Below are 26728 nucleotides of genomic sequence, written 5' to 3' on the forward strand. Positions count from 1 at the left end.
TCCCGCACAGGACAGCTGCTGTTTTTCTGCATAGATGCATTTACAACAAAAGGGCAAAACTCCAGCAAGTAGCCTCTGGCGAACAGAGCAATTAAGTGTCACAACGACTGTTTTATTAATACTTCATGGGTCACTTCATTAACTAAAAGTTTGATCCCATTTCTGACGCATTTCGACATAAACTTCCACTTTTGGCATCTTATTTCTGAAAGGTTTTCTCAGATTACATTGTGAGATTTGTTGACCTGCTATAAAGCACCTAAATCACTAGAGAAAGTATTCAACAGCACAACTAAAGGGGGCCTCCACCTACAGATGTACTTTAGGATTACAGCCTTCCTACATGGTTATCCAAAAAATAAATCGGAAACTGTTCTTTTACCATGGTCAATAGTTTGCTAACCTAATTAGGAGTGACTAAAATACCATGGGCTATATAAAAGGAGTATAAATAAAAAGGTTTCCATGTGTAAATATAGCGTTGTCATGTATAAGGCCTACATTAGCACCATATTACATATCAGGAACTGATATTGGATCTGTATGCAGCCATGAATCACCAGCCAGTCGCATCACCTAAGAGGCACTCAACAGTGCCTGCAAATGGCCCACTGTCTATAAACTGGGCGACCTTAAATACCACAGCATGGATACATGCAAAGTCATGGTACTGTTGGGGGAAAAAAAAAAAAAAGGTAGTCCAGTAATTTCAATCCGAGCACAAAAATGATAATGAGAAGCTTAACTGCCTTTTCCCTGAATGCTTCCTCATCTAGATTATTCTTTATTTCCAAGTGGGTGGCTCTACAATTAAGACATCATGCTGGTATCAGTCAGATTAGTGAGCACAAGGAAAGAAGGCAGTTTATGAATAGCCCTCAGTACAAAGAAATACATCCTATCTGAATTGCACAAGATTCAGTTATTACCTAATGGATTTATATCAGAAGCAAATCTGCAATGACTATAGAGGACAACGGGGTCTATGCACCTTCCTGAAAGGCCAAGAAGCTCCTAGATCAGCATCACTTGTCTCACATTCTGGGTCACTGATGTGCACCAATAAACCACTTCTTTTAAAACTGATCATATAAAAACCACAAGTGAACGTTTCAGTTGGTCATTGGGACCGTAAAATGCAGCGCCCATTCGAATCACTAATGTGTCCCATTGAAGTCAGTAGCAAAATGGTAATTTTTTTGCCAATATCAGGGCTCAATAATTAAAACTGCCTGACAGCCTTGTTGTCCCATCAGAACAAATCACAGAGCAGCTTTCATTTTTACATGGAAGTTTAACACCTTGAAGTGATCCGATGTACACGTATGTCGGATGTGCACAGGGTTTATATGGAGCAGACTCTGGAGCCTAGCTGGCTCCATACGCTCTTGGTGTTGACCGTTTTTAACAGCCAATTCCATGGTCACAGCTGCGAGGATCAGAGACAACTCCAATTGTGGCTGTAAAACATTAAGATGCTGCTGAAGGCCCCCCTACCTATTAAGTCGTGTCTGTGGTACGGTTTAACAGAATGCCTGCAGAAATAAAATGTATTGCAATACTAAAATTTAATTACAAAATAATTAATTTAAAAAAAACCTTTTCACAGATCTCATTTATTCAGCATCACTGTGCCCGTAAAAGTTCAATCTATTAAAGTAAAAATTTTCTCATAAAGCGAACACCGATAGAAAAAAAAAAACACCCAAAAAACATACAATGCCATTTTTCTTTGTTCATTCTGTCTCGAAGGAAAAACAAAACCCGAAATTAAACAAATCAAGTTGTATGAACCCCAAAATGGTGCTAACAGACGCTCCATATTGTCCCACAAAATTAAGCCCTTACTTAACCACATTAAGCTAGAAAAGAAATAATTTGGGTCCGATAATTGTATAAGAAAATTGAAAAAAAATATTGAAATTTTTAAATAGTGCAAAAAAAACAAACACAAAAAAACAACTATATACATCTAATATCCCTATAGTTGTCCTGACCCATTTTGTTAAAACTGCAAGATTTCAGTATTTTTAACGCTGACCACCGGCTCTTATATTAAGCTGACCTTCCTGTCTTGCAGACATCATTTTTCAGTGGTTATCTCATCACAAGAAGGGTTACAATGAAAGGTAACACCTCCATTTTAAAGCTGGAGGCAGAGAATACAAGATCTACTTTTTAATAAAGCCCCATTTACACAGGATGAATTGGTCGAGCAGACAATGCTCGACGGCGCGTCCCCATGATAATCGTCCCGTTTAAAAGAGCCTTAAAGGTGATTGTCACAGCTCACCCCCTACCTTCCCATACAGAAGATGCCCACAACACCCTATAAATCATCTGCAGCCTACAGGCTTCTATGGTCCATGTGTTTGCTGTAAAGCATTTATCATAGCAGCACAGGCAAGATGGTTTCCATACTTACTGGAAATACAATATAAAAAAAAACAAAACTACAAAATCAAGAAAAAAAGCAGCTTAGAAAAAAATGTGTTTCATTATCTCGTTTAAATGAATAGCAAAAATTCTAGGTGACATTCCCTTTAACGAAAGGCTGATCTAGGTTAGCCGGCTTACATGGTTGCATACGAGTAAGCAGTTTGTCCTACTATGACCTCAGTCTCAAGCCACACTAAGGTGTGATTCAATCTGTGCTAGCAATAAATGATAAAGGTCAGTGTAATACAAGCCATGCGCCGTCATTGCATAGTAGAATCAACTCCGTGCAAACTATCACCAATTACTTCCTGCAGTTCAAGATGTGTCAGCATAAAGTATAAAACAGGAGTCATGAGCAGTGATTGACCTTAAAGGAGATGTCCCGAGGCAGCAAGTGGGTCTATACACTTCTGTATGGCCATAATAATGCACTTTGTAATGTACATTGTGCATTAATTATGAGCCATACAGAAGTTATAAAAAGTTTTTTACTTACCTGCTCCGTTGCTGGCGTCCTCGTCTCCATGGAGCCGACTAATTTTTGGCCTCCGATGGCCAAATTAGCCGCGCTTGCGCAGTCCGGGTCTTCTGCAGTCTTCTATGGGGCTCCGTGTAGCTCCGTGTAGCTCCGCCCCGTCACGTGCCGATTCCAGCCAATCAGGAGGCTGGAATCGGCAGTGGACCGCACAGAAGAGCTGCGGTCCACGGAGGAAGAGGCCATCTTCAGCGGTGAGTAGAGAAGTCACCGGAGCGCGGGGATTAAGGTAAGCGCTCCGGTGAGCTTTCTTTACCTCCCTGCATCGGGGTTGTCTCGCGCCGAACGGGGGGGGGGTTGAAGAAAAAAAAAACCCGTTTCGGCGCGGGACAACCCCTTTAATGGGAATCAATCAACTAATATAGAACCCAGCATGCACATTGTGTCAGGTTACAGAGGATTAACTTCATTTTACATTTGAACTATATTAACTAAAAAGAGATAATGCCAAAAGTTATGTTGACATTTTGCCCGTTTTTTGTTGACTGTTGGTGTGAGATTACATGAAAATATTTTCTCTGTAGATGCATTTTAAATGCTTGATAGAAGGGCTACCACAACTAAGACACCCTATCTACTTCACAAAAGAACATAAAACAAAACAAGGTCCCAAAAACATCAATGGCCAACTGAAAGGATAAGGAAAAGTAGGAAGGAGCAGATCAAGCATGCTCATTCAAGTCTATGGAAGTTACAGCAACGGTGAAGTTGACCTAACTACTACAGTCTACTATGGAGAAAGCCAGACTTATACTGACATGATCTCTCTTTGGCCATCAGCAATTTTGCTTGACACAACGGGAGTCAGCAGACCAGACTAGTCTGAGAATGAGGACTTGGCATGCTCCACCTAATGAAATGCATACTATGGGCTCAAGTGCATGGCCATATTATGGGTTGGTGCAGAAGTGTCAAAGCTAGAGCCAACGACATTCATTCTGAGAGGTCTTTACTGATCTCACAGGAGGATATCTGATCCATTCATTGCCAACATATCAGGCATATCTTACTCACATCGACAGACGATTCATTCCAGGGCAGAAGTCCTTCCTTTTAATCAAGCTCTTGCAGACACCTTGTTGGCTCCAAAAAATACTTTAGCATGCATCAAGAACAGGATATTCATATCAAGTCTCTTTTTGATACTCAAGTTACAAGCGCATACTCCATTCTTAAAGGGGAGTTTGCCTGCTCCTAATTGTGTATTACACGGTGAACGGAGTCCATGAACATTTTCATTGATCCATTCACACATATGTATGGTATGTGCATAAAAAACGCAGTATGTTCTAATGTACGGCAAATTACGTACAATAGAATCCTACTGTTCTCCATGGGTGCGTAAGAAAAGGCTGTACATACGCAATTACACTGCGTACGTATGGCGCTTTTTCTGCCTGTCGTTAGGAAACAGGAGTTAAAGTTGGAAAAAACAAAAAACAAAGCAGGAATCCATTGCATGACCGCATGCGAGTCCAGCCTAAGAACAGAGTATGTTCAAAATGCGTAAGGGTTATTGATTTTGGGTGGCCTACACAGCAACATGCTTTTAACTTGCAACCAAGAACGAAGGAAATTTCAATGAACATCGGGTCTTGTTGAACTTCTCTCAATGCATTGCCAAGGTATACATAGCTACTGCATGGGGCCAGCGGCCAACAGAGTACCGATTCACAGGTAGTAACGACAAAAATACTAGGGCTGGAAACGGACACCCCTTAAGATTTACTGTATTCTAAAATAAAAGGTAAGTCATGCTGTTTAAAAGGCCCTTTAATATCAGCAGGCGTAAAGAGTCAGCATGGTAAGAAAGAAAATAGGCCAGAGTGTTAGAAGACATAATAATGTTACCGGCGTCTTCCAACCCAACAGAATATCCAGTAATAGGCTTTTATTTTAGGATTACGTTACTACAGTGAAATCTCCTATCCAAGTGTACTTAACCTTCTAATGGCCAAGATGTTGGGACCAACATGACCAGACAATTTAACACTTGTGTGGTTGTGCTTTTCCAAAACCGTAACTCAAAACACATGTGAAGACTTAAGTGATTTTATGCTTGTGCAAGACTTGAAGACCTGCTCAAAAAAAAAATAATTCAAAATACAGCCATCTACTCTGACCGTCAGACACCTGATCTAGCCACTAGATCAGGGATGAGTAACACACTAATTGCAATGGAAAGGTCGATCACTGGTGGGTACAAAGTAAATCTCTGGCTTCAGGATGCGGATTAAGTCGAAAACTGGTGGGAGGTCCCTTCTCCACCACTTTCCCTGCTAGTAGCCGTATTTTGCCTACGGCTGTGACCGACGCCATATGTTCTCTAGAGCCAAATTTGATTTTAAAAGTAAGATCTATTTAGGGAGTCTTAAGAAACTAGTAAAGCCCCTGATAACTTGTACAGCATTGTCCTTATAGTCTTGTCAAATCTAATGTACCCAACAGGAACCTGTCGCCTCCTATAAGTACCATAAACTAAATTGCGGATGGGTCCTGCTGAGTCTAGGGTGAAAATTATATAATTTACTGGGCTTCCTGTCCCCGCACGGTCACCCTGGGAAGTTGGCTCACAGTCAGTCAGTAGGACTCTTCATTCAGTCTGTGCACGCGCATTCAGTTGTTCTCTGTGGAAGTGCCCGGACTGAATGAAGAGAGTCATACTCACTGACAGCACAGGAATGGGAAGTCGAATAAGATGAAAAAAATAAAAAAATACACCCCCGGACTCCGCAGGCTCAAACTTATAGGCACCATAACCAAGTTCATGGTGCTTACAGGACGTGAACCGTTACCCTAAATCTCAAGACTCTTCCGAACAGCATCAGCTGATTATAGCAAATTATGGCATGCATCTGATATACAAAACTTGGTAAATATGTCCCAAACTACAAGCATGAATAAATCAAAGGGCTACATCCTACAGGATTTGTCCAGATTATGCTTTAGGCAAAAAGTATTATGATCTGACTGCTCCAATGCTAATCCCTCTGTTATGAGATTTAAAGTAGAACTAAACGTTTTTTAAAAACTTGACCGCTCATAGTAATATGTCATAAGTTATAATCAGTGGGATCTGGGTGCCGAAATCCCCACCAATCACTAAAACGAACAGAAGTGCCTAGTTTAGTGCTGTGCCTGTGGGGCTGTCACTGCCAGTAGTGTATAGACTTCATAGAGGTTCTAAGAAGCCCATACACCACTTTGAGTAGCGAGGGAAAGCATTTCACTTAAGCGATTGGTGGGGGTCTCAGCAGCCGGACCTCTACCAATCAAAACTTCTGACATGTCACACAGTGCCGGTGTGACCCTAACCTTACAGCGCAGAGAGTGATGCATTCTACTTAGTACAAATCTCCAGCATTGTATTTATGGATTGCCTCTGAGTCACTTGATCAATCTCGGCTCCTGAATACATTAATTTGTGGTTCTTCTAGGGAAAGCACTGTGGCTGTTCTCCAGACCTCAGAAACCACAATATACCAGTATAGAATACAAGAACTTCCTATTGAAGAAGCTTGATAAGTACTTGTACAAGAAACCAGAAGAGAAACTAAACAAATCCTAAAATTGTGCATAAACACGAAAATTGTTCATACATAACTGTAAAATGATGGTCAAAACAACAAGTCGTCTAGCTCATGGCATGGTTAAGCTGGGACCTCTAGTTCTAACACATTCACCGCATATCTGAAAAAGAATGGTCAGTTAAAGGAGTCTTGCAAAATTAGAAAACCATGGCTGCTTTCTTCCACCACCACACCTGGTCATGTGCAGTACTGCAGCTCAGTCCTATTCACTTCAACTTAGCTCAGCAGCAATAAGGGACACAAAACGGAATTTTGCGCAATATTTATTTATTTTTTTTTACAAAAATACTTTGTCTACCGCCACATTCCAGCAACACAGCATTTTTATTCTTCAGTTGACAGAACTGTAGCAGGCCTGTTTTTTGTGGGACACCTTGTTTTTATTGGCACCATTTTTGAGCTATATATAATTTTTTTAATCAATTTTTTATTTCCGTTTCAGGAAAGCGAGATGCTCAGAAGACGGCAATTTCGGATTCTCTCTTTTTAAAGGAATGTTCCATGCTTAATAAATAATGCAATATTTTATAGTACGGTCTGTTACAGAGGTGGCGATACCAATTACGTGTAGCTTTTTTTTTATTCTCCATCTTTTTTAGTATTAAAAACCTTGTGTAAGAGGATAAAAAAAAATTTTTTTCTGTAAAAATGTTTAGATGCCATAGCCAGAAATAATAATTGCAGCATCTGCAGGGTTAAATGGTGCAGAGGAGTGATTAGATGAGCAAGTCCTCATCATTTCAGTCCTTTTCTGTGAAACCAAACCAAATATGCTTTCTGATTGATAAGGGGAGGAGGGGATGATAATGAACAAAAATTCATGTCACTCCTTCCCTGGGACAGGGTGATATACAAAAGAATCCCAGAGCTTCTCTGTTGCCCTTGGTCTGCGCCCCCAACCCCCCGCCCCCAACTTCTCTCCTCTATTCATGCACACCAAATTCAGTACAGATAGTCCCCTACTTGCGAACATTCAATTTACGAATTTCGCAAGATGCGAACAATCTGTTCTGCACAGTATGATGTAATGCTATGGCATTACATCATACTGTGCATGGACCAGGTAGGCTTCTATCAAGCCTGATAGAAGCCTGTCCGGTCAGATTGCGGGACACTGTGCGGTTGCTAGGCAGCCAGGGGCCTTCTGAAGGGCCCTAGGGCTGTCTACGCAGAGTGCCTATCAAGCTGTGCGCTTGATGGGCACTCTGCATAGGCAGCCCTGGGGCCTTTCAGGAGGTCCCCGGCTGCCTAGCAACCACACAGCGTCCCGCGATCTCATCGTGGGATGCTGTACGGGCCCCCTGAACGTCGGGTGCAGGCTGTTTCTTACAGCGGGCACCCGGCGGCAGCAGTTCCGACGAGCAGCGCGGCTCGTCGGAACTGCTGCCGCCGGGTGTCCGCTGTAAGAACAGCCTGCACCTGACGTTGTATGGAGCGGGATCCACCCGCGATCCCACTCTATAAAACCATTTGTTCGGACTTGCGAACAAATCGACTTGCGAACAGGCTCCTGGAACGGAACCTGTTCGCAAGTAGGGGACTATCTGTACTCCCGACTCCACTTCAAACAGCTGTGACACTGATTCTTTAAGGGCTATGAAAATGCTTTTGATTTCATTTTAAAGCCAAGAATCTTAACACCTTAGGTTTAAAATGACACCATATGGTAGGCAATCAGCCATGGCAGTGCTGGGGGCCTTCAGAAAACAGTACATCGTGATCAGTGAGGTTTTTTTTTGGTTCCCTGAAGGTAAACAATCAGCCAACAAATGAGCTAAAGGACCAACAACCACATTCGTTGGCTGAGCCTTTGTGCTTTTACCTATGATTGTTGGGTGAAAGAGCATTTGGAGGAAAGTTTGGGCCGACAATCGGCCCATATAAAAAAAACAAACATAGGACCATGTTCACATAATAGTCGTGGGTTCAGTTTTTCCACTCCATTACAGAAGTAGAAAAACTGAATCCAATAGCCAAATGGATCAGTCTTATGACTGAACAGAACTTAACGGACCCGACTGATTTTAATAGGGTCCCATTTAGTTTCTGTCTGGCATTTTCCCAAATTAAATAGTGGACCTCGTTTCAGTAAATCCTAGTGAAGAACACCATGGTCAGCTACTACGCAACAAGAAAAGCTCCACTTTGCAACACGTCTGTGCCATTTCGCATGAGATTTTTGCAGAGATCAGCGACTGAGGCACCGAGCCGAACCTCTGACGCTGATGTGATAGCATTAGCCATCTGTTCACCGACCTATTGAAAGTCAGTCTACACTTCCAGTACACAGTGATATGTACAATCTGCAGAAGCTTAAAAACAGTTACATTTTTAATTGGAGCACACTTCAAAAATGATTTTCAGCCCAAAATATATGTATTTTAGTAAAGAAAAAAATGCCCCTAAAAGGGTCCAAAGGCTTTAAGCATGCATCAGTAATGAGACGTGATATAAGGGAAAGGATTCATATGCTAAAACACTGATATAAAAAGGGAAGGAAAAAAACCCCATTTCTTGCAAAGACTCAATGTTGAGCACAACGACCACTTCCAGTGATTTTTCAACTAGTGTGACACTTCTGTTACAAAGGCTGGTTAGCTCCTGTCAAAGGAGATGTGAGAGGAACAAGTATAAATAGCATCTTGGGACTGGGAACATGCAGGGCACTCGGATAGATCTCAGAACAATGCATCTCCTTAAGAGATTCAGGCTCATTTGAAGAGCAACAATCATGACACTTTCCCAGAACTTTTCAGACTGATATGTGACTCAGTAAACCAATGACATAGTTTTAAAACCTAGTGTACCATAATATATATGATCTGACAGCACATATCTACAAGAAGAGGTGTGATGTACAATAAAAAATATAAAACTAAAAAGTAGTTTAACTACATTTTCGCTGGCTTTTTTTTGGCTAAAAAGGTGCAATTTTTGTGCAAATTAGAAAGAAAACAAATTTGCCACCATTATTCTGCACTCAATACCCTGTAATCACAAAAGTGATAACGCTCGAAATCTCTGTGAATTAAAAAAAATCAAAAACATGTTACATTGAGATACGTATTCAGACCCTTTGGCGTGACAACTAAAATTTTGCTCTGGGGCCTACTGTTTCTTTTTATCATCTTGGAGATGTTGTTTCTACACCTAGGTTGGCAAATTCAGTGGATTGGACATAATTTTAAAAAAGACACACCCCTGTCTGTATAAAGTGTCACAGCTCACAACACATGTCAGAGCCAAAACTGATCTGAGGAGGAAAGAACCGCTTGTAAAGCCCCGAGACAGGATCGTGTGGAGGCACAGATCTGGAAAAAGACTACAAAAACTAATTTCTGCTGCACTGAAAGTTCCCAAAAGCCCAGCGGCCTCCATAATTCTTAAATAGAACTAGTTTGGAACAAGCAGGCCTTTTCCTAAAGCTGGCTGACCACCAAACCAAGTAATCAGAGAAGGTCCTTGGTAAGAGGTGACCAAGCACCCAATGGTTACTCTGAGCGCCAAAGAGACTCACAGAATGACAGCCGTAAAACACAACCTGTACTTCAAGTAGCCGCTACCAGATTCACACGTCACAGTTCACTGGATGACTATGGGACTGGTTGTTTGAATTGCATTGGATGATGCAAACTCATTTCTGTCCAGTTTCTCACCCCCACCCCCTTAGGCATTAAAACCTTTTTAACCCCTTAACGACCGCCCCATCGGGAAACTACGTCCTCAGAAAGTGGGCTTTAATCCTAGAGGACGTAGTTTTATGCATCCTCTTTGGATTAATGCCCACTGACCTGAGGACGTGACAGCTCCATGCTGTCGGTGCCCGCAGGTAGCCGACAGCATGGAGCTGTCATCCCAGGATGCGGGCAGTCCCCCCCGGTATTGCGATCGGCGCTATGCAATGGATAGCGCTGATCGCAAAAAAGTAAATAAAACAGTGTAAAAAAGTAGTAATTCAGCTGCTCTGATGGATCGGATCCATCACGGCAGCTGAAAATACTCACACGGCTTGTCGGCGGTGTCCCCCGGAGATCTGGTCCTCCCGGACCTGCCAGCGGCCTTCTGCGCATGCGCGCCATACAATGACGTCACGCGCAGAAGCCCGGGTGTCCCCGGCAAATTTAAAATCTCCTGGCTCCCGGCTCCTGAAGGTAGGAGGTGTTACCGGGGACCTCTGTGAGGGGTCCCCGGGCCCGCGATCACCGCTATCCATTGGATAGCGGTGATCGCGAAAAAGTTGAAAAAGTCAAAGAAAAGTGAAGTTTCACCTCCCCTCATGGATCCGATCCATGAGGGGAGGTGAAAATACTCACCCCCGGTCCTCTGCGATGTCCCGGGACCCGAAATCCCCGTCTGCGCATGCGCGCCCGATGATTGACATCGGGCGCGTGCACAGAGGGGCTCGAGCCCCGGGAAATTCAAAATTGCTCTGCTCATGGCTGCCATGTGTAGCCAAGAGCAGAGGGATGTCACCAGGGACATGATCACTGTCATCCAATGGATGATAGTGATCATGTAAAGTTAAAAAAAAGTGCAAAAAGTAAATAAATAAATAAAAAAAAGGGGTAAAAAGTAAAAAAAAAAAAAGTTTTAAAAAGTTAAAAAAAGCTTGCGTTTCATCTCCCCCCACGGATCATATCCGTGAGGGAGGATGAAATGACGTACCTAAGGCCCGCGGACTTATCCGCAGACCTCACCCCAGCTTCTGCGCACATGCCCGTCGCCAATATGGCAGGCGCATGCGCAAAAGCCATGGTAATTTAAAATCTCCCTGCTCCTGGCTACAAAACTTAGCCGAGAGCCTGGAGATTTCACGGGGGGCCGCAGTGATCGGTTCCTCGTCACGTGTTCGCCGTTATCCAAAGAATAATGGCGATCACGTAAAAGTTAAAAAAAGGGGAAGGTTCATATCCCCTCACCAATGCGATCGGTGAGAGGAGATGAAACTTTTTACCGGAGGCCTCCGTATTTGCACCCCGACGCAATCTTCTTCCGTGAACTTTCCTGTATTCTGCGCATGCGACCGCCAGCAAAACACCGGACACATGCGCAGGAGTCGGGGAGCCCAGAGCCTGGAGCAGTAGCGGGTGGCCTCATTGAGTGGTCCCCGGTCACGTGAAAAAAAGGTAGCGATCTACCTTTGGCCGGTCTCACATGACCGGATAGGAATTACGGATTCCGCATGCGTCTGATCCGCGGTAATACGCAGATCAATCGCATTGGATTACACAATTCCGCTCACATTAGCGGGTTGGAATTGCGTAATCCACTCGCAGAAAAGAGAACGCAGCAGGTTCTATTTTACCGCGGATATCGGCAACATAGAGCCCATTGTGCTCCATGGTCATGGATATACCCGCTGCCCATACGCAACTACCTTGTATACGGGCTGCGGGTACCTGCGTCATCGCTAAGCGACGGTGTGGGAAATACAAACAAAAAAAAAAATGTGTACTGCGAATGACCGCCTGTGTGAATAGGCAGTTATGCGCAGTACATTACGCGGCCGTACGCAGGGTCACAGCCAGGCTCACAGCTGGGATCCGCTGCGGGCCTCCGCAAGCGGATTCCACCTACGGCTGCGTAAGCCCGGCGTTTAGACCGCTACCTGTAATACGTAATTTACAAGAAGCCCCGGGAACGTTCGCCTTCCTGCAGTTCCAGGAGCAGCTTGTTGAGCGCCTTCTGTGTGAGACCACCGCACCTCATCAAGCTTACGAAGACTCACGGAACGCCACTTTTTACACCCCATACCCGCCACTGAGGTCAAAAAATGAACCCCAAAAAGCATGAGAGGAGGGGGGGATACATGGTTTTATTGCCCTATGTGCCCATCCCAACCAGCCTCCATAATTACCCGTCTTTGGAAATACTACACAGTTCACATTATTTTATCTAAGATTTGTGGAACGCCGAAAAGGGCGCGGAGGGGGAATTTTTAGGGAGTCAATTTTTATTCCGTACAAATGAGCAATGGGGCCTGGGATTTATTCAGTTGTGCCCTGCAATCCAACGGGTGTTCCCTCCATTACAGGCCTTGCCATGTTTCCTGTAAGTAGATTAGGGCCACAATGGGTATGTTTTTGAACACGGGACAAACGGGGGGATCCATTTTGGGCTGAAGGTCTTCATTCCTATGTACACTGTACAAAAAAAAAAAAAGTTTTTAAATTGACAAAATTGTCAAAAAAATGAAAATCGTAATTTTTTCCTTCTGCTTTGCTTAAATTTATTCAAATACTGTGGGGTCAAAATACGCAGTACACCCCTAGATAAATTCGTTAAGGGGTCTAGTTTTTAAAATGGGGTCATTTGTGGGGGGTTCTTTATCATTTTGGATGCTCAATGGCTCTATAAGTGGGCAATGGGGCCTGGAATTTATTCCGTTGTACCCTAAAATCCAACGGGTGCTCCTTCCATTATAGGCCTAGCCATTTGTCCTTTAAGTAGATTAGGGCCACAAGGGGTATGGTTCTGAACACGGGACAAACAGGGGTATCCATTTGGGGTGAAAGTCTTCATTCCTATGTGTGCTGTACAAAAAAAACCAGTTTTTAAATTGATACAACTGCCAAAAAAATGAAAATTGTAATTTTTTTTCCTACTGCTTTGCTTAGATTTATTCAAAAATTGTAGGGTAAAAATACACAGTACACCCCTAGATAAATTCGTTAGGGGGTCTAGTTTTCAAAATGGGATCATTTGTGGGGGTTCTCTGTCGTTTTGGCCGCTCAAGGGCTCTACAAGTGGGCAATGGGGCCTAAATCACCTTCATGCTAAATTTCTGTTCTGAAAGCCACCGACTACTCCTTTCATTTTGGGACCCGTTGTGCATCCAGACAAAAGATTAGGGCCACAATGGGTATGTCTCTGAACACGGGAGAAACAGGGGTATCCACTTTGGGGTGCAAGTCTTCATTCATGTGTGTGCTGTACCAAAAAAGCAGTTTTTAAAACGACAGAATTGCCAAAAAAACGAAAATCACAATTTTTTCCTTTTGCTTTGCTTCAATTCATTCAAAAACTGTGGGGTCAAAATGGTCAGTACACCCCTAGATAAATTCGTTAAGGGGTCTAGTTTTCAAAATGGGGTCACTTGTGGGAGTTCTCTTTGATTTTGGCCGCTCAAGAGCTCTACAAATGTGCTACGGGGCCTAAAACGCCTTCAAGGAAAATCTATGTTCTGAAAGCCACCAACTACTTCTTTCGTTTTGGGCCCCGTTGTGTATCCAGACATGAGATTAGGGCCACAATGGGTATGTCTCTGAACACGGGAGAAACAGGGGTATCCATTTTGGGGTGAAAGGCTTCATTCATGCGTGTGCTGTACAAAAAAAGCTGTTTTTAAAACGACAGAATTGCAAAAAAAACGAAACTCACAATTTTTTCCTTTTGCTTGGCTTGAATTCATTCAAAAACTGTGGGGTCAAAATGGTCAGTACACCCCTAGATAAATTCGTTAAGGGGTCTAGTTTTCAAAATGGGGTCACTTGTGGGGGGTTCTCTTTGGTTTTGGCCACTCAAGAGCTCTACAAAAGTGCTATGGGGCCTAAAACGCCTTCAAGCAAAATTTATGTTCTGAAAGACACCGACTGCAACTTTCATTTTGGCTCCCGTTGTGCATCCAGACATAAGATTAGGGCCACAATGGGTATGTTTCTGAACACGGGAGAAACGGGGGTATCCATTTTGGGGTGTAAATCCTCATTTTCATGGGCTCTATAGGAAAAAAATATGTCTTTAAAATGACATACTTGCAAAAATATGAAATTTTATTTTTTCTCCCCTAAATTGAACTAATTCCTGAAAAAAACTGGTGGGGTCAAAATACTCATGACATCCCTCAGTGAATATATAAAGGGTGTAGTTTTTAAAATGGGGTCATTTTTGGGGATATCTATTATTCTGACACCTATGAGCCTTTGCAAACTTGGCTTGGTGCAGGAAAACAAAGTGCTCCTCAAAATGCTGAAAAGTAATGTTAAATTTGTACGTCCTCTAAATGGTTAAAAAAAAAAAAAAAGTTTTTCAAGTGTGCATTCAGAATAAAGTAAACAGATGGAAATACATATCTTATCAAAAATTTGTACAGTATGTTTGGACATATTTGAGATATTACGGTTGAAAATGTGAAAAAAGTGACAATTTTTCCAATATTGGTACTTTTAATAAATATACACAAATTATATCGGTCTCTTTTTACAACCTAAATGAAGTACAACATGTGGCGAAAAAACAATGTCAGAATCACTGGGATATGTAAAGCCTTTACGGAGTTATGCTAGTTGAACGACGCATGTCAGATTTCCAAAATTTGGCTCCGTCACTAAGGCGCAAACAGGCTTCGTCACTAAGGGGTTAATACCAGTTTAATGTTATTTCTAGGTATAGCCAATGGTTTTTTCCTTTAGTACTGGAACTATCCTGTTTTCTACATGCTTGGTTGCCTAACCCACCCAGTACGTATGAGGCCTGAACTGGTCTTCGAGTCTCTTTAGTTGACCGTTTAGACCACTTAAAAGCAGAATTCCTGCTGAGTTTTTGGTTGTATGTTATTGTGTGTGTCTTTTCCTCACTTAATGTTTGGATTCTTGCAGCCTCTCCCTTTCTTTGGTGTGAATCGCTTCTACTGGAGGCGGCATGTGTTAAGGATGTAGCAAACAATTGATACTTTTGTTAAGGACCATGCTACATCTCCTGTTATGTAATGGGAGGCGCTAAAGTGCATCGTCTGGGGGTACATTAAACACAGCACGTGCCTGAAGAGAGCCCATCTACTTACACAAGCTCTGCAGTAGGTGATGACCCTTGAATTGGCGCATAAACAGGCCCTTTCGAGCTAGGTTCTTTGAGTTCTGCTTGTTATGCCACAGTAAATTATCAGAAACTGTCGAATTTTGAGCGATCATCTTTGAGTGTGAGGCCTCAGTCAGACGGGTGTTTTTTCGCGCGATTTGCGAATCACATGACGGATGCGCATCCGCAAATAGTGTGACCGGGGCCGACGTTTCGCCGAAAAGTCTGCAGCTAGCAGAGTTTTCGGCGAAACGGCCCAGCGCTGCCCGCTATCCTCTGCCACAGCAATGGGCTGCCGGCGAGCGCGGGATGAATTTTCGGGAAGGGCTTAAAAATATAAGCCCTTCCCTGAAAACCATCCTAAAATGTGTAAAAAAAAAAAAAAGTATACTCACCTTTCTCTGCAGACGGAGTTCAGCCGCGGCCGGCCGGCAGTTCTCCTGAACTGCTCTGTGTAGTATTCAGCAGCCGGGGATTTTAAATCCCCGCCTGCTGAATGGGCTGCCTCTGATTGGTCACGGCCCTAACCAATCAGAGGCAGCTCTCACTCACCCATTCATGAATTCATGAATGGGTGAGTGCTGCCTCTCATTGGCTGACAATAGCTTATATTTTTAAGTCCTTCCCGAAAATTCATCCCGCGCTCGCCAGCAGCCCATTGCTGTATTGCCGGCTCCATTGAATTCAATGGGCGAACATCGTTCTTCTCTGCCACAGCTGTGGCAGAGGAGAACGATCTTTAAGTATATGTTCTCAATGGGGTCGGCCCTGCTGTCGCTGGCCCCATTGAGCGCATATATAGAACACAAGGAATCTGCAATTCGTCGTGTCCTATAATTTATCGCACATCCGCATAAAAAGCGGACATATGACCGATCCCATTGCGAAGCATTGGGTCTGTATATGCGCGGATCGCATGCGCAAGTCGCTCGAAAAACCGCCCGTCTGACCGAGGCCTAAATGGGGCTTTAGTTTGATACCTTATCCCAGCAGTCAAAAATATCTTGCCCCATTGCTAGATAAGCGTGGATCCCCCTAATTTAGAGTAGTGGTACGCAGAAGTGTCATTACTCAGCAGAATGGAGGACATGATAGACACACCAGAAACCATTAAGCGCTACTCTGCGGTCTGGCAAACAGTTATGAGTTTCAATATACAGAGCCCGTATAAAAATATGCCAATTTAGTGAAGGGAGTGATTTGGGAGGTCCATTCACACCTGGGCTTCCTTTCTACCACCTGTATAATTTCCAATTTAGGATCCCCTTGGTTGGGTCTACATCTTCCACCAGCTGGTAAATGCCATCGATTTCAATTGTTCTGTTTTCGGAAACTTGTGTTGGAGGACTCCAGGTGGCCACTTTGTCACGAATCTTACTTTTGAGGCAGCTTCCCTCCGTCCCCCCTTTTTTATGCCTTCTGTATCCTTTCTTTCCCCTATTTAGATTATTTCTTGCTTTGTTATTCAGTGGTTTCTTCTCCAGGAATGTCCTGGACACAGTCTATGAGATAGTTCTGTTGCCAGTCATATTGCTTGGAACATGAAGAGCGGCTCTGGTGGATCACAGATTACTATGCTTTAGTACAAGTGGTCGTCTTAGCAGCGGCTCTCTGCTCTGGACAATAGTGTGGGGTCTCTATCAGGATACCACCATTGCTGCCATAGAGCTCAAAGTGTAAACAATAAATGCACCTGTATGTCAGGATCATTAATTAGTTGCATATGGCTAACACTGTATTATGACCTTGAGCTGAGTCATTTCCTGATGTACAAGTCCCTGCATATCACAAACCTAAGGTTGGGGTAACTTTTGCTGTAGCACTCAAGAATAGCAAATGGGTGCAATATAAGTGCAACTCAGTTTTTATTTTTTTTTATTTTTAATTAATCGGGGAGGGGTTGTAGCTGGGACTGCATAGTAATAGCAGGCAGAAAATAGCCAGAGCAGTGAGAAATAGGCAGTCGCTCCTTCCATGAAAGCTTATTAAATTTGCATAGTTTTTACAGCAAATCACAATTTATAGCTGTGATTTCACAATTCCAGAAAAGATGCTGCCAACCCTGCATAGCAACAAAGACGGTTCTATAAATACACCGCCAACATTTCCCTTAGAAATGAGATTCAGTTTGTTCCTGTTTTTCCTTTTCACAGGTTAGGCGTTACTGCTCTTTTTCTGTATGTTCTGCATATAGAACCACAAGCAGAATTACACTTATTTTATTTCCTTAAATTAGGCTGTCCAAGTATGAGTGAGATGCATATCAATGCAAAAATGTACTAAGCAGCCAAATATATTCAACATCATGTCTGGCCAGACTCTTCAGGATGGTGGAGGGTGGGCAATCCACTAAAGCCCACTTACTGCCCAGTGTAGCAATTATATAAAGGCAAACTGCAGGGAAAATGGCAGCTTCCCATCATAGTCCTTCGATCAATGAAGAACGCAGTCATAGCACTCAATCTCCATGCCTTTTGAAGGTGGCAGTGCCACTTGCCACTGTGGAAAAGGATGGTCAGCATATATTTATTTATACCAAAAGCACTTGCAGATCGTGTTGCAATGCCTGCAACATTTCTGTATCTTCCTAGGTATTTCACTGGATAGTTGAAGGGTCACAGTCATCACATCTGAGCCCCTTTAAGTTATGGGGCTCAAAAGGTGAGGGAACAGGGAGTCCAGGGAGGCATCTTTTATGCTCACTGAGCGCCCCGTTCCAGCGCTGTGACCCCACAAAGTTAGCATGTGCCAGCAGTTCGACTGTCTCTGCCTGCACAAAAAGTCAAGCTGCTGGTGTGCACTAACTTTGCGGAGACACCATGCTGGACTTGGACATTTGGGGTGTATGAAAGTTGCCAACTGGGAATCCTTGTTCCCTCATCTATGAACCACACAACAGTTTATGGGGCTCAAAAAGGTAATGAAATAAAATAAATCTTTTTTGTATAGCAGCAACTTATTCCACAGCACTTTCAAGTAATTTAATTATTACCACAACCAAGCTGGGTACTCATTTTACCGACCTAAGGATGGAAGGCTGAGTCAACCTTTAGCCGGCTACCTGAACCAGGCAGGGATTGAACTTAAGACTGCATACTGCAGCCATAGAATTCTGTGTCACACGAAGCTGTATGTCCTTTTAAACAGTAACCACATTTTGCAAACTTTTGACGTGTCAGAGCAACATGTCAGAAGTTTTATTCGGCGGTGGTCCCACTGCAAAGATCCTCGCTGATCGCTAGAACGAGGGGGCTGCAACACTCACCTAACTGTTACCCACTGGGCAGCTGAAGATGGACTCGGAGGTCTATAGACATCTTCTATAGACCTCTATGCATCCACCTTCAGCTGCTGAGAGGAGCCAACAGGAAGCGTAGACAACCAGAGGGGAACAGCTTGGATGAGCGTGGAAGCCTCCTCGTTTTAACAATCAGCAGGGGTCTCAGCAGCATGGCACCCAATGAGCAAAACTTTTGAAGTGTCACTCTGACATGTCAAAAGTTTGGGGGAAAAAGTGCAGTTACTCTTTAAACAAATCTAGAAAGAATTCAAATCAGTAGAAAAGATTGTAATTACCAGAATAAACATTCTTGATCAACATAAGTCATAATTTGTGTTTCTCTTAGCTTTCCTCATGCTAGAACATGTTTTAGGCCCTAGGCACATAAATGTGGTCTCCATACCTCAAGAACCCGGATTATGGTGCTAATGGATTTCAGTGGGGCCCTGCTTACCACCATAAAGGACAGAAAAAAATAACCATTCCGAGTTTGTTCTAATCATTTGTGAGTTATATTTTAATCCTGACAGAATCAAATACACATAACTTTCCTGGCCAGACAGGATTACTAATTAAGAGGATTTCAATTTCCTCTTAGAGGATGACGAAAAAAGAACGTGTGTGTAAAAACAAAGTCCATAGAATTGCTAACAAATGCTAAGTGAATGCATCTCAGGACAGCCGGCTAGACATTGAAAACGCCAAAACGCCATGCTCCAAAACGCTGCTATATGGAACAAAGGGAAATCTAATACTTCAAGGTCATCCTGGTCCTAATCCATGCTTTGGATAACCCCAGCTGTTTTTATGATCTTGGTGATTCAGCCGCTTCATGTCTCAACCGCCAGGATTGTTGGCCTCAAGGAACCACAGAACTCAATGCTGGCTCAAGTTATTAACATTTTACCCTCATGTTTGGTATCTATAGACTGGAAAAAATATGCTTTAGGACATGACTGTGATATCTCTTACGAGTTTCCCATGTGGAGAATAGACTTCAAAAAGGGACCAGTCATGACCTTTGAGACCCAAAAACTACATTATGGAGCTCCAAGGTCAGGAAACAGGGAGTGGTGTTTGGTATTCACCGGATGCCCCCGTGAAGTTGCCACATGCATACAGTGTGGCTCTGTGAGCGCACAATGTCCCAGTTATCTCTACAGGAGAGCATGCGCAGAGAGCAGACTAATTGGAGTCCTGATGTGTTCGCATGTGCTTGAACAGAGCACCTGCCAAATATCAAACACCGCTCTTCGGACACCCGTTCCCTGACCTTTGAGCCCCATAATGTAGTTTATGAAGCTCAAACATGACAGGTCCACTTTAAGAAAAATTATGCCCAATGACTGCGCTTTATTTGCAAATAAGTCAAATGGAACAATACCTCTGCAGCGCCACCTATTGGATGGCAGCATTCCTTCAAATCAATGCTTGACCCTTTATACAGGTCTGTAGAGCAATGATTGGGAATTGAAAACCAAGCCAGAATCCATACACAGACAGCAGTTTTGGGGTTTTTGCCCCTCATCAGTGTGCAGTAGGATTCTGGCTTGGATAGTGAGAGGCCTATGACATGAGTCGGGAGGAGTAACATCTCTCGTTAGGGAGAGCACCAAGAAAGTCAGTGAGGAGATTTATAAGGCCATCCATGCTCCTCTGGATAACATGCAAATAAGGGAGATGGAACAATACCTCTGCAGCGCCACCTATTGGATGGCAGCATTCCTTCATGTCAATGCTTGACCTTTTATACAGGTCTGTAGAGCAATGATTGGGAATGTTATTAGCAGTTTCCCTCCCATACAACCAGGAGTAATTTAAAATATTACCCCAACCAAGCTGAGAACTCATTTTACCGACCTAAGGATGGAAAGCTGGAAAGCGGAGTCAACCTTGAGCCGGCTACCTGAGCCACGCGGGGATGGACCTCACAACCTTCAGGTTGTGAGAGAGACTGAGAGCTTAGGACTGCATACTGCCGCCATAGCATTCTGCGTCACACAAAGCTCAATCCCCTTTTAAAGAGTAACCACATTTTTCAAACTTTTGACTTGTCAGAGCAACATGTCAGTAGTTTTTATCAGAGGGGGTCCCACTGCAAAGATCCTCACTGATCGCTAGAACGAGGAGGCTGCAGCACTCACCTAACTGTTACCCACTGGGGGGCTGGCTGAGCCCTCTTGAAATATGAATACTATCACAGACCAGGAGATGCAATCCAGTTTGCAAAAGCGTTGGACAACTGCAAATATCCTAGTCCAGACCTCAACCAATCTAAATAGTATGTAATCTGTCATTCTTTGGCTTATTCCTTTTTTTTCTTCTTTCTTCGCTAGCATTTATGTCATTTTTATTACTTTATAGCACGTTTAACCCTTTGCCTGCTATATCACAGTATGTGTGTGTGTGTAGCTGTACAGTACCAGGAGCAAGGCAGTTGGTTGGCCCAAGAATACAGGCAGTGGTGGTAGCATGCATCTGGGATGTGTAGGCTGTGCTGAGGTATGATTTACGTTCCATCTTGAAACAAGTGCAATATTGAAAGAGGGAAAAAAATGAACTAACCCCTTCCATTTAGGTCCAAGCCTTGTGCTGGGAAAGTGTGCACGTATTAAGCACTGAAACACACCATCTGATGAAGTGTGTAAGTGAAAACTAAACGTGAGATACAGCACCAGACACTGAACTAGGCAGCTCCTAATACAGGGATCATGACACCGCAACACATATCAGAAGGTGCAAGAGAGACATTTTTCAATTTCATTCAAAAAATTAACTCCTTTAGAAATCGATGGCAGCAACACATCTCAAAACAAGTTGGTCAGGGCCAGGTCTACCGTTGTGTAGCATGCGCTCTTCTTTTTTTACAATCTCTAAGCACCCGGGAAGTGAGGAGACCAATTGTTGGGTTTTGGGAGAAGAATGTTGCCCCATTCTTGCCTGATGTAGGATTTTAGCGGCTAACAGTTCTGGGTCGTCTTTGCCAGATTTTTTACTTCATAATGTGCCTAATATATTCTATTGATGAAAGATCTGGACTGCAGGCTGCCGATTTAGCACCCGGACTCTTCTTCTGAGAATCCATGCTGTTGACATGGATGCAGTATGCGGTTTATCATTGTCTTGTTGAAATATGCCAGGCCTTCCCCGAAAGAGACATTGTCTGGATGGGAGCATAATTCATTGTGGTAACTGCAATAAGGTGGTATGTCAAAAAAAAAAAAAAAAAATTTAATTTGGGTTTATTGCACCATGGTGGCCAATTTAGTGAACTACACCAACTGTAATATGTCATATGTCAACAGACCAATGAGAAACAGTCAAATTCCCCCTCGTTCTATAGGATGACTCAAGATGATGGGGGCAAAATGGGAATTTTTTTTGTCTCTCCTGTAAAGTTTGATTTGAGATTTTCTGAATCTTTTGATATGTACTGTAGATGGTGGGATATTCAAAGTCTGCAGTTTTTCGTTGAGAAACCTTTTTCTGAAACTGTTCCATCATTTTTAGACGCAGTTTTTCACAGATTGGTGCACCTCTACCTTTGCTTCTGAGAGACTCTGCCTCTCTAACATGTTCTTGTTATACTTAGTCATGTGACCCAAAATTGACCCACTGGCTGTTTTTCATTAGTACCGCTTACTTTTCTAGCCTTTTGTTAAGCCTGTCCCAATTTTTTTTAAAGATGTGTTTCAGCCATCAATTTGTAAACGAGTTCATTATTTATTTTTTTTTAATGAAATAAAAATATGCCTCACTTTCACCTTATGATGTGTTCTATGTTCTACTCTGAATAAAATATGGTTATGAGATTTCCAAGTAATTTCTTTTTTTTTTCTTAACATTTATTTACATTTTACACAGCATCCCAACCTTTTTGGAATTGGGGTTGTAGACACATGAAATTTATCCAAGATCTGACTTATATTATTTAAGATTATAGTCTTCTCCTTTGGTATATTCAACTGCACAGAGGTAAAGTGCCTTGAGAGCAAAAATCTATAGAAATCATATAAGGGCAGAGGAAAAATAAGATAATTTACTCTATGGCAGTGAAGTGCAAAATCTGTTAAGAGGCTAAACTTACAATTAAGTTTAATGGCTCTCTGTTCCTTGTAGGTTTTCTACCAAAATTAATTAAAGAAGCCTAAAATACAATTAGATTATTAAGAGCATACTTAAGATAAGGAGCACAATAAAGATCTTCTGCATGCACCCACCTTAGAGTAATTTAAATTCTTTAGGAAAAAGAAAACAAAAACTGCATTAATTAGCGTGTTCTATGCTGGAAGAAATTCACTTAACACATGGTTGAGCACAAAAATCTAAGAAAAATCTGCCTTAAAAAGCAGACAAAAATATCTATAAAACTCACCTTTTTGATAGAAATATTTCCGATAATAGTATGCACCAAGGTCTACATGTTCAACAATATGTCTTTTAGCTCTGTCAATATGTAAAACCAAATTCTCCTTGGGGACTTCAATGACAGCTAGTCCTGCATTTGCACAGTGTGAACTCATTGTCGACTCGAAAGAAGAATTTTCACAGCCGGAGAAAGAACCAGAGTTCGATTTAGACAGACTGACTTTCTTTTCCCCTTCACCTCCCATTTCGTTACGGAAGTATGGGCAACTCATTACTAAATCATTGCTTTTGTCATCTCCTTGGTCAACATTCATATTTTCTTTTGAGTTTAAATCCTCGGTGCTACCCGTAGGAGAATTGAAACTGGAGGAGTGGGACAATGGTCCAGCAGCTAAAGAAGCAGCAGCAGCAGCTGAAGCTCCGGTGGTGGTGTTTCGCCGTTTGATAACATTATGCCGGTTGATGACAACTTCATTCAAATCAAAGAGGACACTCTGAACATCGTAATGGGCAAAACACTTAGGACATGTCCATGGCTTGATACTGTCATCAGAACGACTGTCCTCAATGTCTCCAGTCTTTCCAAGCTCTCCTTCCGCTTTTGCGTTTCGAAGCTTACGGAAAATGGAAGAATCCCCGGTCTCTGATTTAGAGCGTCTTTTTAGTGGCTTGTCCCTGTCTTTGAAAGCTCTATGCCCGTCTCTATGACCATCTATAACATCCAGGGAGAATCCAGAGCCTCTGCTGCCACTGCTCAGTAAAAGTTCACTCAACTTTGTTGGCCCATGTCCACGATGATCAGCTCTCTCATTTTTATACCCTTTTATTATATCAAAGAAGCTGTCACTTGACGTTCCCTGTTTGTCTATCGAGGAGGTGCTACCATATTCTCTGTGGAGTGATGGCCCTGTTTTAAAAGTTGGTGACATACATTCTTCAAAATTGTCCATATCAAACTCACTAATTGTAATATCGCTGTTACTCCTTTGCCTTATTCTGCGGTGAACTTTCCTAGAAGAGCTACCACTGGAGTAACCGTCAGGAGAAAGAAACCTTGAGTCTAAACTTTCTGCCTGTCTTGTTTTACTTTTAAGTGTATTCTGAATACTTTTAAGCATAACAGAATCACTAGAGTTTATACTAGACGTACTAACTTGACTACTAGGACTACTCTTCACAGACATTGTTTCTATACTGGTTGTCTCAATATCCTGACTAGTTCTACTTAATTCTTTCACATTTTCTTTCCTAGGCGGCCAGTCTGCTATACGTGCTCTAACACCCATTTTAGGAACACCTGGTGTAGCAGATATGTGATGGGAGCTCTCGCTGCGTGGCGGTCCTACGGGAGACATGGCAGAAGAACCTAAACTACCATTCTGTGACCTAAAACGCCTCATATAAAAATCATCAGAACGAGCCTTTGGTGGTCCATCTGGTACAGAAGATTGAGTCCCACTTGCAACGGACCTTTCAGTCTGGGACCTTTTCAAACTGGTCATGATCTGAAGAAGCGCTCAGCTTTAGAAAATTCCAGAGTAAAACGTGTCCATCTTTATTCTTTGAAAGGATAATGTCCTCCTGGAGAGAATACTCCAGAGAACACACTGGTTTCATGAGATCTGCCAAGTTAGAAATAGATATTTATAACAAAAAATAGGAAAGTGTAATGACTTGTCACCAATTCATGGAGAATTTGAGTCGAGACACATTTTCTGTTTGCCTTCCTGCCAACTTTAATATCCAGTTGAAGACTGTGTGTACAACATCATGACATCAACCTCAAGCTTATCTGGAAATAAAAAGAAAAGAAAGTTACTGGTAAATATGAAATATTCACATGGTTATACAATAACTGTACTATTGCATACATTATCATTAGAGATGAGCGAGCGTACTCAGTTCGGGTGTTTTTGCACTAAAGCACCGCTTTTTCCGACTATTTGGACGAAAAGATTCGGGGGGCGCCGGGGGGGGGGGAGGGGAGCGTGTTGGATAGCCCCCCACTCCCCTCTTCAACCGCCCGCTCACCCCCGGCGCCCCCTGAATCTTTTTATCTAAGTAGTCAGTTACTCGGAAAAAGCGGTGCTCGAGTGCAAAAACAACCGAACAGTACGCTCGCTCATCTCTAATTATTATATATTTTATGTGCACTTACGCCCAATGTCTACGGGCGGATTTGATGAATCCGAGCGCGAGATATGCAAATCAAACCGCCCATAGGGAAGCATTGGGCGTCCCCACTTCATTTAACACCTGCGGATTTGTTTTTATTTGATGTGTTGATGCCGCTCGTGGATTAAAAATCACGCGCGGATCTATGGGAGCTTAAGTTCCGCTGTGCATCTGCAAATACATTTGTGGATTCACTGCAGATTTGAAGGTTAAAATCAATTAGGAAGGGGTGGAAAAGGCTGGGAGGTGGGGTTACCGATTTTTTTTTTCCGTGCAGATGTTCCACAGTTCATCCGCATATAAAAAAAAAATGCATCTCACGCAAGCAATAAAATCTATTTAATGATGACCCGCAATGCATCCACTGCGTGTGCCGTGGACATTAGGACTTAGAAAATCTACAGAAGCATCCATATATTTAGATCGATACTGTAAATATAATATGAAATGTATCACATGCTGATAATCCGGCACAAAATTACAATCCAGAATTGCATAATCCTAAGGCCGCCTGCACACGAGTGGAAATCCCGCCGCGGGATTTCCCGCGGGATTTCCGCTGCTGAAAGTTTGCATAGGAGTGCATTAAAATACGCACTCCTATGCAGACGGCCGCAGTTTGGCCGCGCGAAATCTCGCGCGGCAAACAAACCGCGGCATGTCCTAATTTTCTGCGGGGCACGCACTCACCCGGCCGCCGGCTCCGGTCTGCGCATGCGCCGGCTGCGCGGCACCCGGCACATGAAAGAGCTGGGGCCGCCAGGCGCGGGTGAGTACGCGCTCGTCCCTGCAGGCGCTCGGGTCGGATCGCGCAGCGAGAATTCTCGCTGCCGGATCCGACCCGCTCGTCTGCAGGCGGCCTTAACGTGATAAAAACTGGACAAAGAATACTGAGCCCCAACCAATCAGAAGACTCTGAATTAACAAGATGATCGTATTCGTGTAGTATGCAATAACAGTAGTAGTATATTTTTTAATTACCATGTCACTTTATACCAGCATTGGACATATCCCAGGAGACATGCAACCTATGCACTAGTTGTTTAATTGTGTTGATCCAGATCTCCAGCAGGGGTCAAGATTGATTAGAGGGGGGGGGGGGGGGGGAATGCCCTCTGAACCTGATTGGCTGAAGGGCTTTTTCGCCTTCAGGTCCTGCAAGGCCCCTAAACTGATTTAGACAAGACATACAGCGGGTGCTGCTGCATCCCCTACAAGCCGAGGTGTGCAAGTGCGTTCCCCGGCGGCGCAAGGTCAAGTGCGTTTCCTGGCGGCAGAAGCAACAGCACTTTCCTTCTCAGCTGTCAGTAGGGGATCAGCCGACACGACGGAGGACACAGGGCAGTGCTGGAACGGAGCATGCAGCCGCCGGGCAGGACAGAGGCGTTCGGCGGGTGGTAAGCATAGCTGAAATCCTGGGGCGGACAAAGCACACACACTGCAGCGGCTGGATTGAATTGTGGCTGCCCTGGAAGGTTAGGCAGACGGTTCCTTGGCTTCTTACCCCTACTTCATTACATATAAATGCTGCCATGTTACAGCGGT

At 43.2% G+C, this 26728-nt stretch overlaps 1 protein-coding gene across 8 annotated transcripts in view; it reads right to left on the bottom strand.

Annotated features, from left to right (window-relative positions):
• The window catches only part of SIPA1L1 (signal induced proliferation associated 1 like 1), a 255828-nt gene that overhangs the window by 97800 nt on the left and 131300 nt on the right, over positions 1–26728 (bottom strand). For all 8 annotated transcript variants that reach the window (XM_066608379.1, XM_066608380.1, XM_066608381.1 and 5 more), the window contains one exon: positions 23016–24800. In XM_066608379.1, the coding sequence (XP_066464476.1) occupies positions 23016–24510 (1495 nt within the window). In that variant the 5' untranslated portion in view covers positions 24511–24800. The remainder of the gene's footprint in view (positions 1–23015; positions 24801–26728) is intronic.

The sequence above is a fragment of the Eleutherodactylus coqui genome, chromosome 6 (genome assembly GCF_035609145.1).
Source record: "Eleutherodactylus coqui strain aEleCoq1 chromosome 6, aEleCoq1.hap1, whole genome shotgun sequence".
NCBI classification, from domain to species: domain Eukaryota; kingdom Metazoa; phylum Chordata; class Amphibia; order Anura; family Eleutherodactylidae; genus Eleutherodactylus; species Eleutherodactylus coqui.